Source organism: Lotus japonicus, chromosome 5 (assembly GCF_012489685.1).
Source record: "Lotus japonicus ecotype B-129 chromosome 5, LjGifu_v1.2".
In the NCBI taxonomy this organism is placed as follows: domain Eukaryota; kingdom Viridiplantae; phylum Streptophyta; class Magnoliopsida; order Fabales; family Fabaceae; genus Lotus; species Lotus japonicus.
The window spans coordinates 38930621-38948228 of NC_080045.1; the positions used below are offsets into that span (position 1 = coordinate 38930621).

Here is a 17608-nt window from a genome sequence, read left to right on the forward strand (position 1 = left end):
GAGGATCACAGAGAGTCTGTCGGAGTATAGGGGTCTTCCTTTCAGGCCATTTTTGAGTGCCGACTTTCTCTTGGATAACTGTATTTTGATACTTTTACTCACAGTTCTGGTTTGTATAATTGCCTGCGGGCGTACTACTTTGGAGTCACTGCGGCTTCGCGTGACATGGAGTGCAGCCGAGGCTGTACAGATGTATATATTTGTATATCGGTTAGTTAGTTGTTGGGGTTGTCTTTACTTCCTTATCGCTTTGATTGAAAGAAAAAAAAATTATTACCTGTTTTCCGCGTAAAGTTTATTTTTGGTTACTAAAGTGACACCTGGAAGTCGGGGTGTTACATTGTGGTATCAGAGCTTAGTCGAGTCTTTTGGGAGTCCTTGGGGAATAGGTCTTCTGTGCTAGGTTGTGTGACTCTGCAAAGAGTGAAAATTGATTGTCTGCAGGACGATTTTTCGTTCTAATTGATTGCATGGTTGTTTAACCATATGTAATAGTTTGGTGCTATTCTACGATTAGGACTAACAGTTTTCTTGGGGGTAACAGACGATGGTGAACACAAATCAGCTAGCAGAGATGATGGCCACTATGGCCCAGGCAATGACTAACCAAGCGAATGACAATGCTTTGAGACGTGCTGCGGAGGAAGCGCGTGATCAACACCAGCGTCAGAGGGAGGCGACTTTGGATCAGAACAAAGGTTTGAATGACTTCAGGAGACAGGATCCACCTAAGTTTTCGGGAGGTACTGACCCGGACAAAGCGGAACTCTGGATAGAGGAGATTGAGAAGATCTTTGGAGTGTTACAGACTGCTGAGGGAGCCAAAGTGGGGCTGGCAACCTATCTGTTGTTGGGAGATGCTGAATACTGGTGGAGAGGCGCCAGAGGAATGATGGAGGCAAATCATGTGGAGGTGAACTGGAATTCTTTTCGAACAGCTTTTCTCGAGAAGTATTTCCCAGACAGTGCTCGTGACGAGCGTGAATCACAGTTTCTGACTCTGAAACAAGGAAGCATGACCATTCCGGAGTATGCTGCCAAGTTAGAGTCTCTGGCAAAGTACTTTCGGTTTTTCCGTGATCAAGTTGATGAACCCTACATGTGCAAGAGATTTGTGAGGGGATTGAGGCCCGATATTGAAGATTCGGTGAGACCATTGGGGATCATGAGATTCCAGGCATTGGTTGAGAAGGCAACTGAGGTGGAATTGATGAAGAATCGGAGATACAACAGGGCTGGAATAGGAGGACCGGTGAGGTCGACACCACAGAGTTTTCAGGGAAAAGGGAGGTTTCAGGCGAGGAAGCCATATCAACGTCCTGCGGGGAGAGGGTTTACCCCGGGATCTTACAAGCCGATGACTGGTGCTGCTACTTCTGGAGGGTCGGGAAGCCGTCCCCAAAATCGTGAAGTGACTTGTTTCCGTTGTGGAGGAACGGGACACTATGCAAACAATTGCACGAGGCCACCAAGATGCTACAATTGCAACAAATCTGGGCATCTGGCTACGGAATGCAAGGCACCGAAGGTTGAACCGTCTGTGAATGCTGTTAGTGGGAAGCGCCCAGTGGCGAAGGGAAGAGTGTATACCATGGATGGAGAAGAGACTGAAGGAGCTGATGGTTTGATCAGAGGAGAATGTGAAATTGACGGTAATCTTCTAACTGTACTCTTTGATTCTGGTGCAACTCATTCATTTGTCTCTAAGGATTGCGTATCAAGACTGCATCTGCCTATTACTACTTTGAGTTTTGATCTTATGGTAACTACACCTGCTAGGACTCTAATTGCTAATGCCGCATGCATGCACTGTTCAGTAGTATATAAAGATAGAACTTTTCATGCCAACCTAGTATGTCTACCCCTTAAAAACCTAGATGTAATCCTCGGGATGGATTGGTTATCCCACTACCATTGTCTTTTGGACTGTAGTCGAAAGAAAGTGGTGTTCCCAGACTCGGATCTTTTCGAGTATCTTTCTATTAACCACATTAGTGCATCGTTGAGCGAGGGCACTCAGAAGTACTTTTCATTGCTAAGTCTGGAGGGGAAGAAGGAATCGGATATTCAAGGTATTCCGGTGGTTCGAGATTTTGCGGATGTTTTTCCTGGAGATGTACCTGGACTGCCGCCTGTACGCGATGTGGAGTTTGTGATCGACATTGTACCCGGAACTGGACCGATTTCGATTGCACCTTACCGTATGGCACCTGCGGAGTTAGCGGAGTTGAAATCTCAGTTGGAGGATCTTTCGGCAAAAGGATTCATTCGACCAAGTGTTTCACCGTGGGGAGCGCCAGTGTTGTTAGTTAAGAAGAAAGACGGAAGGTCGAGATTGTGTGTGGACTATCGACAACTGAACAAGGCGACGATCAAGAACAGATACCCGTTGCCGAGGATAGATGATTTGATGGATCAATTACGAGGGGCTGCTGTATTTTCGAAGATAGATTTGAAATCAGGCTATCATCAGATCAGAGTGAAGACTGAGGATATACCGAAGACTGCATTCAGAACACGCTACGGACACTACGAGTACCTAGTGATGCCGTTTGGAGTGACAAATGCACCTGCTGTTTTCATGGATTACATGAACCGCATCTTTCATGAATTCCTAGATCGGTTTGTGGTGGTGTTTATTGATGATATACTGATATACTCGAAGGATGCAACGGAACATGAAGGACATTTGCGCCAAGTTCTACAAGTGTTGAGAGAAAAGAAGCTGTATGCGAACCCTTCCAAGTGTGAATTCTGGCTGAAGGAAGTTAATTTCTTAGGCCACGTTATCTCAAAGGAAGGCATAGCTGTGGATCCGGCGAAAGTAGAGACTGTTTTGGCTTGGGAGCAACCGAAGACAGTGACAGAAATCAGAAGTTTTGTGGGTTTGGCTGGATACTATAGACGCTTCATTGAGGGATTTGCCAAGATCGTTGGACCTTTGACTCAACTGACGAGGAAGGATCAACCTTTTGCATGGACAGAGGCGTGTGAAACAAGTTTTCAGACTCTGAAGGAATGTTTGACGACGGCACCTGTACTTATTTTGCCGCAACCAGAAGAACCTTATGAAGTTTATTGTGATGCTTCGTATCAAGGCTTGGGATGTGTGCTGATGCAACATCGAAAAGTGGTGGCGTATGCTTCGAGACAGTTGAAGACTCATGAGAAGAACTATCCGACTCATGATTTGGAGTTAGCTGCCATTGTGTTTTCGCTGAAAATCTGGAGACATTACCTCTATGGTTGTACTTTCACGATATTTAGCGATCACAAGAGCCTTAAATACTTGTTTGATCAGAAGGAGTTGAACATGAGGCAACGAAGATGGATGGAGTTCATCAAAGACTATGAGTTTACGTTGCAATATCACCCTGGGAAGGCGAATGTAGTTGCTGATGCTTTGAGCAGAAAGATGCATGTCTCGTCAATGATGGTTAAAGAGCTGGAGTTACTGGAACAATTTCGAGATATGAGTCTAGGTGTGACACCGTCTGAGGGAAAGTTGAAGTTCGGTATGATCAGAATTGCCAGTGGACTGATGGAAGAGATTAGAGAGCAACAACTGCAAGATGAGTTTCTGCTGGAGAAGAGGAACTTGGTAAATCAAGGGAAAAACCCGGAATTCAAGATCGGAACGGATGATATTTTAAGATGCAAAGATAGAGTTTGTGTACCCAATAATCCAGAATTGAGAAGGCTGATCATGGATGAAGGACACAAGAGCAAATGGAGTATTCATCCGGGAATGAACAAGATGTATCAAGATTTGAAGCTGAATTTCTGGTGGCCAGGAATGAAGAAACAAGTGGCCGAGTATGTAGCTGCATGTTTGACTTGTCAGAAGGCCAAGGTAGAGCATCAAAGACCTGCTGGTATGCTACAGAGTTTAGAGGTGCCAGAATGGAAATGGGATAGTATATCCATGGATTTTGTGGTAGCTTTGCCAAGAACACAGAAGAGACACGATTCGATTTGGGTGATTGTAGATCGTTTGACCAAGTCAGCGCATTTTCTACCAGTGAGAACTACCTACAATGTGGAGAAGTTGGCTGAGATCTATGTGGCGGAGATTGTGAGACTACATGGAGTTCCGACAAGCATTGTGTCTGATCGGGATCCGAAGTTTACTTCGCACTTTTGGGGAGCTCTTCATGATGCGTTAGGAACCAAACTGAGGTTGAGTTCGGCGTATCATCCACAAACGGATGGGCAAACAAAGAGAACTATTCAGTCGCTAGAGGATCTACTACGGGCTTGTGTGCTAGATAACAGAGGAAGCTGGGATGATCTTCTGCCATTGGTTGAATTCACCTACAACAATAGTTTCCATGCGAGCATTGGGATGGCACCGTATGAAGCTTTGTATGGCCGCAAGTGTAGGACACCGTTGTGTTGGTATCAAGATGGGGAGAGTTTGTTGATTGGGCCAGAAATGCTGCAACAGACGACGGAGAAGGTTAAGCAGATCAGAGAACAGATGAGAGCTTCACAGAGCAGACAGAAGAGTTATGCTGATCAGAGACGTAGAACACTAGAGTTTGAGGAAGGTGACCATGTGTTTCTACGAGTTACTCAGACTACGGGGGTTGGACGAGCTATTAAGTCAAGGAAGCTTGCGCCAAAGTTTATTGGGCCTTATCAAATCACTCGACGTGTTGGACCAGTTGCGTATCAGATTGCACTACCACCATTTCTTTCCAACATTCATGATGTATTTCATGTGTCGCAGTTGAGGAAGTACATTCCAGACCCGACTCATGTGATCGTGCCAGACAACATTGAACTGAATGATGATTTGACTTTTGAGACACCGCCAGTGAGTATTGGGGATAGAAGGGTGAAACAGCTGAGGGGAAAGCAGATTCCGTTGGTAAAGGTGATATGGAACAAGGATACGGGGGATGCTACATGGGAATTGGAAGACAAGATTAAGGAATTGTACCCCGGACTTTTTGCTGAACTCTGAGTTTCGAGGACGAAACTTTCTTTTTGGAGGGGAGTATTGTAAGACCTGGATTTTCAGAACAAGCTAGTTTCCGACTCACGCGTAGAATCAGTGTAAGCGTGACAGGAGTTTGTTATTTGAGGAAGATTAATGAAGAAGAAAGTTCAGGAATTGCTTGAGGAATGTTGCGTAGTTGTTTTCGGAGTTAGTGCGAGTCGTCTGCACACCTGCCTTATGGCGAGCGTGTCCAGAATAGGCTATTTCGCTCTTAAAGCAACGTTTTGAGTGAGATTTCGAACTCTCGGAAAATTTAAAGATTCTCTTTATTTTTCCATCGACCAGCGTTTCATTTCGGAACTCTGGACTGTACGCACGATAGGTTTCACTTTTCGGATGTCCGCCGACGCTAATTTCCTTGCTTCGAAACCCTATTTTCGAGCAATGGATGAAGACTTTTTCTATTCGGGACTTCTAACGAAGATTCCGTCCGCGTTGCCAGACTTGTTTCGACATTTCCAATCTTTCTTCAGTAGGGAGTTTTGTCGTCTGAGCATCACAGCAAAAAGTAGTTTTTCGGGACAGATTAACCGACACCGCTTTTGAGTTTTTCGATATCGTTTTTCCCAAATCTTAGATGTTTGTTTTGAGTTCTGGAATTCTGACGCCAGAATCTCTCTTAGAATTCCACGGTGATCGTGCTGCAAAAATCGGAATCGCGAAATTTTCATTTTCCCGCGATTTCGCCCGCTTATAAATAGGCGAAAAAGCGAAATCCTCTTCATTTTCACCCATTTTGGCCGAGAATTGTAGAGAGAGAGGGAGAGGAGAGATTTTCGCGAAATCTTGACCAATCTTCGTGCAGTTCGTCCCTACTTCTAGGTATCAAGGTAACTAACACGATTCCTACCTCTGATTGTTGTTTCTGTTGCGTTTCTGAAGTCGTTTCTGTGCTCTAAGTTTTGAGCTTTTTCTAAAATTGTCCGATTTCTCTGATTTCTCGCTTGGGTTATGTTCCTTATGTTCCCCTGAGTCTAAAACCTCTGTCAGTAAACTCTGATTGCGATTCAGTTGTCCAGGATCTGAAAAATTGACTCAAAACTCTTTTTGTCTCACATTTCGAAACTTTATTGTCGTAAAGCTATAATCTGACTTCGTGCCTTTAGGATTTGTTGTCACGGATGTCATGAGGATCGTTGCTGTCAAATCTGTTTTCAGAACTGATAACTTTGAAGTTTTGAGCCTTTATTTTGGACCAAAATGCCCCTGCGTAGTCGTATTTCGACCCGATTGTCCGAAAATTGTTCTGACAGTTTCTTTGCCTTGGTTTTACCCTAAAACTACCTTGTAAACTGATTTGATCGAAGAAAAAGAGCCGAAGCCCTTTTCTCCTTATGGCCGTGGGTTTTTCCTAAGGGGGGGGGGAGTTTTTCGTTTTCGAAAACTTGTCCTTTCGTACCCGTTTGTCGTATTCTGAAGCTTTGATGCTTTGTCTATCGTTTATGTATTGTTTTGCGATCTAACTAATCGATTTTGTTTGAATTCTGCTTTGTTTTTCTCCGAGGTTCAGTTGAAGGAACTTTGGAATATTCAGAGCAACTGTTTGAGGACAACCTTGATTTCGAAGCTGGAACAGCTCGAGGTTAGGGCAACTTACATATATATATTAGCTATGATTTCATGATAGGCGTCGATAAATTCGACTTATGCTTTGCTATGATATTGATTATGATGATGGTTTATTGTTATGAATGTTTTTATAACTTATGATGTTGATGTTGTGTTGGATGGAGCGTTTTGACGCAACTTCGGAGTGGAGATTCATTGATCTGGTGATCTTTGATATTTCGGGTTGGATGAACAACCCTAGGCAAGTCCAAATGAGGGGTTTGAGACTTAGCCTGTTGGTATTTGTTGGTTTACATAGACTTTCCCCGGGAAACTTCTTCTGGGTGGTTGGTTTTCGGAAAACTTAGAAGGATTAGAATTTCGAAAACTAAAGACTTGGGAAACCTAGATTTTGAGAAATAAACTCATAACCTGACTAATTCAATTCGAAACGTTTTTACTAAATGAACAGTTATAGGAGAACTAAAGGGGAAAACATTTACGAAAGACGGGGAAAAGTCGACCTTTGTTGTGGGTTTGGAGAGTTATCGGAATTGGGGAAAGCCACTAAGGTGAGCTATGGTGATGATTGAAAGTCATCGAGTACTCTAGTACTCTTGGGGAGTGTTGTGGAGCCGTGTTGTATTGACCGACACCTAGTGCTCTTGTTGTTTGGGCTGTGTTGTATTGACCGACACTAGACCCTTGTGTTTTCTTGTTGGAGTTGTGTTGTATTGACCGACACTTACTCCGAGTTGTGTTGTATTGACCGACACTAACTCATTGGGTTTGGTTGAGATTGGGTTGTGAGATAGACACTTTCGTGGTAAGGACGATTCGTTGTTTGGCTAACCACGTTGCATTCAATCGGGTGAATAACGGGAATGGTTCACCTGTGCATATCATGGTGAATAACGGGAATGGTTCACCTTGCATAAATGATGAATAACGGGAATGGTTCATCATACGGTGAATAACGGGAATGGTTCACCAAGGATGAATAACGGGAATGGTTCATCCAGGATGGATAACGGGAATGGTCCATCCATAGTGAAGAACGGGAATGCTTCACTTGTGGCGAACGGGAACGCGTCACAAATCCGGATTCATATTGTGCATTTCACGCATACATTCATGCTGACTGAGACTGTGTGCTGTTTGTTTATTGAAGCAATGTTAGAGCCATAACATGCTAGGATTACTTATATGCTTATATAACAACTTATATATATACCCTGTCACATGTTGTGTGTATATGTACTTATTGCTGTGAGTTGACCCTAGCGCCTTGGCTTTGTTTGTATGTTTGTCTTTGGGCGGTCGGCCTGCTGCCAGATGTCGATGGCCGACTGGTTCTCGACGGTCTCTCCCTCGGGGGGGATCAGATATGAGTTGCTGGATAGGGATGCCCCCACCGCTTGGGTGATCGATGTGGCTGGTCACCGGGCGACGTATAGGGGAAGGGTCATGGAGGACCGGACGGATGAGCGAGGACGCCTGACGAGCGGAGTGCTACGGCGTATGGAGCTGAGTTTTGACTTGCCGCCCTCAGTTCATTGTGGACCAGGCACTGGACATGCACCACCTGCACCACCTCCGACTTCACCTTCTGTCGAGGAGGACCCAGAGGAGATCGAGCCTGCTGCTGCTGCTATATCTGTTGTGCCACCTCCGGCTACTGCCATCGCTTCTACCGACGTGGCGTCGTCCTCTAGGCTCGTACAGCCGAGGAGGGAGTCTGTTGTCCCATCTGTCTCACGTCTCTTATCTTTCTCTTCACCGCACGGCTACCGTGTGGACCCCTTGATGAGGGTGGAGGAGGAGGATGTTCTCACAGGAGAGGTGGATGTGGAGACCGGCTCGACTAGGGCGGTGCGCAGGACAGTGAGGAGGGAGGTTATGGATTTGGACACCGAGATGATTACGGTGGATTCCGACTCTGACTCCGAGAGCAGTGGGGAGAGCTAGTCGCCGAGCAGCGATGAGGAGGAGTATGATTGGTGAGCTGAGCTGGGAGGGTAGGTTAGGATTAGCGACATTTTTTTGTGTAGAGCTCTGATCGTCAGTTTCTTTTTGGGACAGGGTAGGTTCCGATGTGTGGCTTTTTGTGTGGTTCTTTTGAGGAGGATCACAGAGAGTCTGTCGGAGTATAGGGGTCTTCCTTTCAGGCCATTTTTGAGTGCCGACTTTCTCTTGGATAACTGTATTTCTCGGTTAGTTAGTTGTTGGGGTTGTCTTTACTTCCTTATCGCTTTGATTGAAAGAAAAAAAAATTATTACCTGTTTTCCGCGTAAAGTTTATTTTTGGTTACTAAAGTGACACCTGGAAGTCGGGGTGTTACATTGTGGTATCAGAGCTTAGTCGAGTCTTTTGGGAGTCCTTGGGGAATAGGTCTTCTGTGCTAGGTTGTGTGACTCTGCAAAGAGTGAAAATTGATTGTCTGCAGGACGATTTTTCGTTCTAATTGATTGCATGGTTGTTTAACCATATGTAATAGTTTGGTGCTATTCTACGATTAGGACTAACAGTTTTCTTGGGGGTAACAGACGATGGTGAACACAAATCAGCTAGCAGAGATGATGGCCACTATGGCCCAGGCAATGACTAACCAAGCGAATGACAATGCTTTGAGACGTGCTGCGGAGGAAGCGCGTGATCAACACCAGCGTCAGAGGGAGGCGACTTTGGATCAGAACAAAGGTTTGAATGACTTCAGGAGACAGGATCCACCTAAGTTTTCGGGAGGTACTGACCCGGACAAAGCGGAACTCTGGATAGAGGAGATTGAGAAGATCTTTGGAGTGTTACAGACTGCTGAGGGAGCCAAAGTGGGGCTGGCAACCTATCTGTTGTTGGGAGATGCTGAATACTGGTGGAGAGGCGCCAGAGGAATGATGGAGGCAAATCATGTGGAGGTGAACTGGAATTCTTTTCGAACAGCTTTTCTCGAGAAGTATTTCCCAGACAGTGCTCGTGACGAGCGTGAATCACAGTTTCTGACTCTGAAACAAGGAAGCATGACCATTCCGGAGTATGCTGCCAAGTTAGAGTCTCTGGCAAAGTACTTTCGGTTTTTCCGTGATCAAGTTGATGAACCCTACATGTGCAAGAGATTTGTGAGGGGATTGAGGCCCGATATTGAAGATTCGGTGAGACCATTGGGGATCATGAGATTCCAGGCATTGGTTGAGAAGGCAACTGAGGTGGAATTGATGAAGAATCGGAGATACAACAGGGCTGGAACAGGAGGACCGGTGAGGTCGACACCACAGAGTTTTCAGGGAAAAGGGAGGTTTCAGGCGAGGAAGCCATATCAACGTCCTGCGGGGAGAGGGTTTACCCCGGGATCTTACAAGCCGATGACTGGTGCTGCTACTTCTGGAGGGTCGGGAAGCCGTCCCCAAAATCGTGAAGTGACTTGTTTCCGTTGTGGAGGAACGGGACACTATGCAAACAATTGCACGAGGCCACCAAGATGCTACAATTGCAACAAATCTGGGCATCTGGCTACGGAATGCAAGGCACCGAAGGTTGAACCGTCTGTGAATGCTGTTAGTGGGAAGCGCCCAGTGGCGAAGGGAAGAGTGTATACCATGGATGGAGAAGAGACTGAAGGAGCTGATGGTTTGATCAGAGGAGAATGTGAAATTGACGGTAATCTTCTAACTGTACTCTTTGATTCTGGTGCAACTCATTCATTTGTCTCTAAGGATTGCGTATCAAGACTGCATCTGCCTATTACTACTTTGAGTTTTGATCTTATGGTAACTACACCTGCTAGGACTCTAATTGCTAATGCCGCATGCATGCACTGTTCAGTAGTATATAAAGATAGAACTTTTCATGCCAACCTAGTATGTCTACCCCTTAAAAACCTAGATGTAATCCTCGGGATGGATTGGTTATCCCACTACCATTGTCTTTTGGACTGTAGTCGAAAGAAAGTGGTGTTCCCAGACTCGGATCTTTTCGAGTATCTTTCTATTAACCACATTAGTGCATCGTTGAGCGAGGGCACTCAGAAGTACTTTTCATTGCTAAGTCTGGAGGGGAAGAAGGAATCGGATATTCAAGGTATTCCGGTGGTTCGAGATTTTGCGGATGTTTTTCCTGGAGATGTACCTGGACTGCCGCCTGTACGCGATGTGGAGTTTGTGATCGACATTGTACCCGGAACTGGACCGATTTCGATTGCACCTTACCGTATGGCACCTGCGGAGTTAGCGGAGTTGAAATCTCAGTTGGAGGATCTTTCGGCAAAAGGATTCATTCGACCAAGTGTTTCACCGTGGGGAGCGCCAGTGTTGTTAGTTAAGAAGAAAGACGGAAGGTCGAGATTGTGTGTGGACTATCGACAACTGAACAAGGCGACGATCAAGAACAGATACCCGTTGCCGAGGATAGATGATTTGATGGATCAATTACGAGGGGCTGCTGTATTTTCGAAGATAGATTTGAAATCAGGCTATCATCAGATCAGAGTGAAGACTGAGGATATACCGAAGACTGCATTCAGAACACGCTACGGACACTACGAGTACCTAGTGATGCCGTTTGGAGTGACAAATGCACCTGCTGTTTTCATGGATTACATGAACCGCATCTTTCATGAATTCCTAGATCGGTTTGTGGTGGTGTTTATTGATGATATACTGATATACTCGAAGGATGCAACGGAACATGAAGGACATTTGCGCCAAGTTCTACAAGTGTTCAGAGAAAAGAAGCTGTATGCGAACCCTTCCAAGTGTGAATTCTGGCTGAAGGAAGTTAATTTCTTAGGCCACGTTATCTCAAAGGAAGGCATAGCTGTGGATCCGGCGAAAGTAGAGACTGTTTTGGCTTGGGAGCAACCGAAGACAGTGACAGAAATCAGAAGTTTTGTGGGTTTGGCTGGATACTATAGACACTTCATTGAGGGATTTGCCAAGATCGTTGGACCTTTGACTCAACTGACGAGGAAGGATCAACCTTTTGCATGGACAGAGGCGTGTGAAACAAGTTTTCAGACTCTGAAGGAATGTTTGACGACGGCACCTGTACTTATTTTGCCGCAACCAGAAGAACCTTATGAAGTTTATTGTGATGCTTCGTATCAAGGCTTGGGATGTGTGCTGATGCAACATCGAAAAGTGGTGGCGTATGCTTCGAGACAGTTGAAGACTCATGAGAAGAACTATCCGACTCATGATTTGGAGTTAGCTGCCATTGTGTTTTCGCTGAAAATCTGGAGACATTACCTCTATGGTTGTACTTTCACGATATTTAGCGATCACAAGAGCCTTAAATACTTGTTTGATCAGAAGGAGTTGAACATGAGGCAACGAAGATGGATGGAGTTCATCAAAGACTATGAGTTTACGTTGCAATATCACCCTGGGAAGGCGAATGTAGTTGCTGATGCTTTGAGCAGAAAGATGCATGTCTCGTCAATGATGGTTAAAGAGCTGGAGTTACTGGAACAATTTCGAGATATGAGTCTAGGTGTGACACCGTCTGAGGGAAAGTTGAAGTTCGGTATGATCAGAATTGCCAGTGGACTGATGGAAGAGATTAGAGAGCAACAACTGCAAGATGAGTTTCTGCTGGAGAAGAGGAACTTGGTAAATCAAGGGAAAAACCCGGAATTCAAGATCGGAACGGATGATATTTTAAGATGCAAAGATAGAGTTTGTGTACCCAATAATCCAGAATTGAGAAGGCTGATCATGGATGAAGGACACAAGAGCAAATGGAGTATTCATCCGGGAATGACCAAGATGTATCAAGATTTGAAGCTGAATTTCTGGTGGCCAGGAATGAAGAAACAAGTGGCCGAGTATGTAGCTGCATGTTTGACTTGTCAGAAGGCCAAGGTAGAGCATCAAAGACCTGCTGGTATGCTACAGAGTTTAGACGTGCCAGAATGGAAATGGGATAGTATATCCATGGATTTTGTGGTAGCTTTGCCAAGAACACAGAAGAGACACGATTCGATTTGGGTGATTGTAGATCGTTTGACCAAGTCAGCGCATTTTCTACCAGTGAGAACTACCTACAATGTGGAGAAGTTGGCTGAGATCTATGTGGCGGAGATTGTGAGACTACATGGAGTTCCGACAAGCATTGTGTCTGATCGGGATCCGAAGTTTACTTCGCACTTTTGGGGAGCTCTTCATGATGCGTTAGGAACCAAACTGAGGTTGAGTTCGGTGTATCATCCACAAACGGATGGGCAAACAAAGAGAACTATTCAGTCGCTAGAGGATCTACTACGGGCTTGTGTGCTAGATAACAGAGGAAGCTGGGATGATCTTCTGCCATTGGTTGAATTCACCTACAACAATAGTTTCCATGCGAGCATTGGGATGGCACCGTATGAAGCTTTGTATGGCCGCAAGTGTAGGACACCGTTGTGTTGGTATCAAGATGGGGAGAGTTTGTTGATTGGGCCAGAAATGCTGCAACAGACGACGGAGAAGGTTAAGCAGATCAGAGAACAGATGAGAGCTTCACAGAGCAGACAGAAGAGTTATGCTGATCAGAGACGTAGAACACTAGAGTTTGAGGAAGGTGACCATGTGTTTCTACGAGTTACTCAGACTACGGGGGTTGGACGAGCTATTAAGTCAAGGAAGCTTGCGCCAAAGTTTATTGGGCCTTATCAAATCACTCGACGTGTTGGACCAGTTGCGTATCAGATTGCACTACCACCATTTCTTTCCAACATTCATGATGTATTTCATGTGTCGCAGTTGAGGAAGTACATTCCAGACCCGACTCATGTGATCGTGCCAGACAACATTGAACTGAAGGATGATTTGACTTTTGAGACACCGCCAGTGAGTATTGGGGATAGAAGGGTGAAACAGCTGAGGGGAAAGCAGATTCCGTTGGTAAAGGTGATATGGAACAAGGATACGGGGGATGCTACATGGGAATTGGAAGACAAGATTAAGGAATTGTACCCCGGACTTTTTGCTGAACTCTGAGTTTCGAGGACGAAACTTTCTTTTTGGAGGGGAGTATTGTAAGACCTGGATTTTCAGAACAAGCTAGTTTCCGACTCACGCGTAGAATCAGTGTAAGCGTGACAGGAGTTTGTTATTTGAGGAAGATTAATGAAGAAGAAAGTTCAGGAATTGCTTGAGGAATGTTGCGTAGTTGTTTTCGGAGTTAGTGCGAGTCGTCTGCACACCTGCCTTATGGCGAGCGTGTCCAGAATAGGCTATTTCGCTCTTAAAGCAACGTTTTGAGTGAGATTTCGAACTCTCGGAAAATTTAAAGATTCTCTTTATTTTCCATCGACCAGCGTTTCATTTCCGGAACTCTGGACTGTACGCACGATAGGTTTCACTTTTCGGATGTCCGCCGACGCTAATTTCCTTTGCTTCGAACCCTATTTTCGAGCAATGGATGAAGACTTTTTCTATTCGGGACTTCTAACGAAGATTCCGTCCGCGTTGCCAGACTTGTTTCGACATTTCCAATCTTTCTTCAGTAGGGAGTTTTGTCGTCTGAGCATCACAGCAAAAAGTAGTTTTTCGGGACAGATTAACCGACACCGCTTTTGAGTTTTTCGATATCGTTTTTCCCAAATCTTAGATGTTTGTTTTGAGTTCTGGAATTCTGACGCCAGAATCTCTCTTAGAATTCCACGGTGATCGTGCTGCAAAAATCGGAATCGCGAAATTTTCATTTTCCCGCGATTTCGCCCGCCTATAAATAGGCGAAAAAGCGAAATCCTCTTCATTTTCACCCATTTTGGCCGAGAATTGTAGAGAGAGAGGGAGAGGAGAGATTTTCGCGAAATCTTGACCAATCTTCGTGCAGTTCGTCCCTACTTCTAGGTATCAAGGTAACTAACACGATTCCTACCTCTGATTGTTGTTTCTGTTGCGTTTCTGAAGTCGTTTCTGTGCTCTAAGTTTTGAGCTTTTTCTAAAATTGTCCGATTTCTCTGATTTCTCGCTTGGGTTATGTTCCTTATGTTCCCCTGAGTCTAAAACCTCTGTCAGTAAACTCTGATTGCGATTCAGTTGTCCAGGATCTGAAAAATTGACTCAAAACTCTTTTTGTCTCACATTTCGAAACTTTATTGTCGTAAAGCTATAATCTGACTTCGTGCCTTTAGGATTTGTTGTCACGGATGTCATGAGGATCGTTGCTGTCAAATCTGTTTTCAGAACTGATAACTTTGAAGTTTTGAGCCTTTATTTTGGACCAAAATGCCCCTGCGTAGTCGTATTTCGACCCGATTGTCCGAAAATTGTTCTGACAGTTTCTTTGCCTTGGTTTTACCCTAAAAACTACCTTGTAAACTGATTTGATCGAAGAAAAAGAGCCGAAGCCTTTTTCTCTTATGGCCGTGGGTTTTTCCTAAGGGGGGGGGGGGAGTTTTTCGTTTTCGAAAACTTGTCCTTTCGTACCCGTTTGTCGTATTCTGAAGCTTTGATGCTTTGTCTATCGTTTATGTATTGTTTTGCGATCTAACTAATCGATTTTGTTTGAATTCTGCTTTGTTTTTCTCGAGGTTCAGTTGAAGGAACTTTGGAATATTCAGAGCAACTGTTTGAGGACAACCTTGATTTCGAAGCTGGAACAGCTCGAGGTTAGGGCAACTTACATATATATATTAGCTATGATTTCATGATAGGCGTCGATAAATTCGACTTATGCTTTGCTATGATATTGATTATGATGATGGTTTATTGTTATGAATGTTTTTATAACTTATGATGTTGATGTTGTGTTGGATGGAGCGTTTTGACGCAACTTCGGAGTGGAGATTCATTGATCTGGTGATCTTTGATATTTCGGGTTGGATGAACAACCCTAGGCAAGTCCAAATGAGGGGTTTTTTGAGACTTAGCCTGTTGGTATTTGTTGGTTTACATAGACTTTCCCCGGGAAACTTCTTCTGGGTGGTTGGTTTTCGGAAAACTTAGAAGGATTAGAATTTCGAAAACTAAAGACTTGGGAAACCTAGATTTTGAGAAATAAACTCATAACCTGACTAATTCAATTCGAAAACGTTTTTACTAAATGAACAGTTATAGGAGAACTAAAGGGGAAAACATTACGAAAGACGGGGAAAAGTCGACCTTTGTTGTGGGTTTGGAGAGTTATCGGAATTGGGGAAAGCCACTAAGGTGAGCTATGGTGATGATTGAAAGTCATCGAGTACTCTAGTACTCTTGGGAGTGTTGTGGAGCCGTGTTGTATTGACCGACACCTAGTGCTCTTGTTGTTTGGGCTGTGTTGTATTGACCGACACTAGACCCTTGTGTTTTCTTGTTGGAGTTGTGTTGTATTGACCGACACTTACTCCGAGTTTGTTGTATTGACCGACACTAACTCATTGGGTTTTGGTTGAGATTGGGTTGTGAGCTAGACACTTTCGTGGTAAGGACGATTCGTTGTTTGGCTAACCACGTTGCATTCAATCGGGTGAATAACGGGAATGGTTCACCTGTGCATATCATGGTGAATAACGGGAATGGTTCACCTTGCATAAAATGATGAATAACGGGAATGGTTCATCATACGGTGAATAACGGGAATGGTTCACCAAGGATGAATAACGGGAATGGTTCATCCAGGATGGATTTCATCCAGGATGGATAACGGGAATGGTCCATCCATAGTGAAGAACGGGAATGCTTCACTTGTGGCGAACGGGAACGCGTCACAAATCCGGATTCATATTGTGCATTTCACGCATACATTCATGCTGACTGAGACTGTGTGTTGTTTGTTTATTGAAGCAATGTTAGAGCCATAACATGCTAGGATTACTTATATGCTTATATAACAACTTATATATATACCCTGTCACATGTTGTGTGTATATGTACTTATTGCTGTGAGTTGACCCTAGCGCCTTGGCTTTGTTTGTATGTTTGTCTTTGGCGGTCGGCCTGCTGCCAGATGTCGATGGCCGACTGGTTCTCGACGGTCTCTCCCTCGGGGGGATCAGATATGAGTTGCTGGATAGGGATGCCCCCACCGCTTGGGTGATCGATGTGGCTGGTCACGGGCGACGTATAGGGGAAGGGTCATGGAGGACAGGACGGATGAGCGAGGACGCCTGACGAGCGGAGTGCTACGGCGTATGGAGCTGAGTTTTTGACTTGCCGCCCTCAGTTCATTGTGGACCAGGCACTGGACATGCACCACCTCCGACTTCACCTTCTGTCGAGGAGGACCCAGAGGAGATCGAGCCTGCTGCTGCTGCTATATCTGTTGTGCCACCTCCGGCTACTGCCATCGCTTCTACCGACGTGGCGTCGTCCTCTAGGCTCGTACAGCCGAGGAGGGAGTCTGTTGTCCCATCTGTCTCACGTCTCTTATCTTTCTCTTCACCGCACGGCTACCGTGTGGACCCCTTGATGAGGGTGGAGGAGGAGGATGTTCTCACAGGAGAGGTGGATGTGGAGACCGGCTCGACTAGGGCGGTGCGCAGGACAGTGAGGAGGGAGGTTATGGATTTGGACACCGAGATGATTACGGTGGATTCCGACTCTGACCGAGAGCAGTGGGGAGAGCTACTCGCCGAGCAGCGATGAGGAGGAGTATGATTGGTGAGCTGAGCTGGGAGAGTAGGTTAGGATTAGCGACATTTTTTTGTGTAGAGCTCTGATCGTCAGTTTCTTTTGGGACAGGGTAGGTTCCGATGTGTGGCTTTTTGTGTGGTTCTTTTGAGGAGGATCACAGAGAGTCTGTCGGAGTATAGGGGTCTTCCTTTCAGGCCATTTTTGAGTGCCGACTTTCTCTTGGATAACTGTATTTTGATACTTTTACTCACAGTTCTGGTTTGTATAATTGCCTGCGGGCGTACTACTTTGGAGTCACTGCGGCTTTCGCGTGACATGGAGTGCAGCCGAGGCTGTACAGATGTATATATTTGTATATCGGTTAGTTAGTTGTTGGGGTTGTCTTTACTTCCTTATCGCTTTGATTGAAAGAAAAAAAAATTATTACCTGTTTTCCGCGTAAAGTTTATTTTTGGTTACTAAAGTGACACCTGGAAGTCGGGGTGTTACATGGGTAATGATAGGAAGCGTGATTTAGAA

The 17608-nt window shown here is 45.0% G+C and overlaps 1 protein-coding gene across 1 annotated transcript in view; it reads left to right on the plus strand.

The window, feature by feature from the left end:
• Window positions 1–17608, plus strand: part of LOC130719523 (uncharacterized) — a 76014-nt gene that overhangs the window by 25237 nt on the left and 33169 nt on the right. Inside the window, exon 4 of the mRNA XM_057570145.1 lies at window positions 2227–2901. Coding sequence (XP_057426128.1) covers window positions 2227–2901 — 675 coding nt within the window. The remainder of the gene's footprint in view (window positions 1–2226; window positions 2902–17608) is intronic.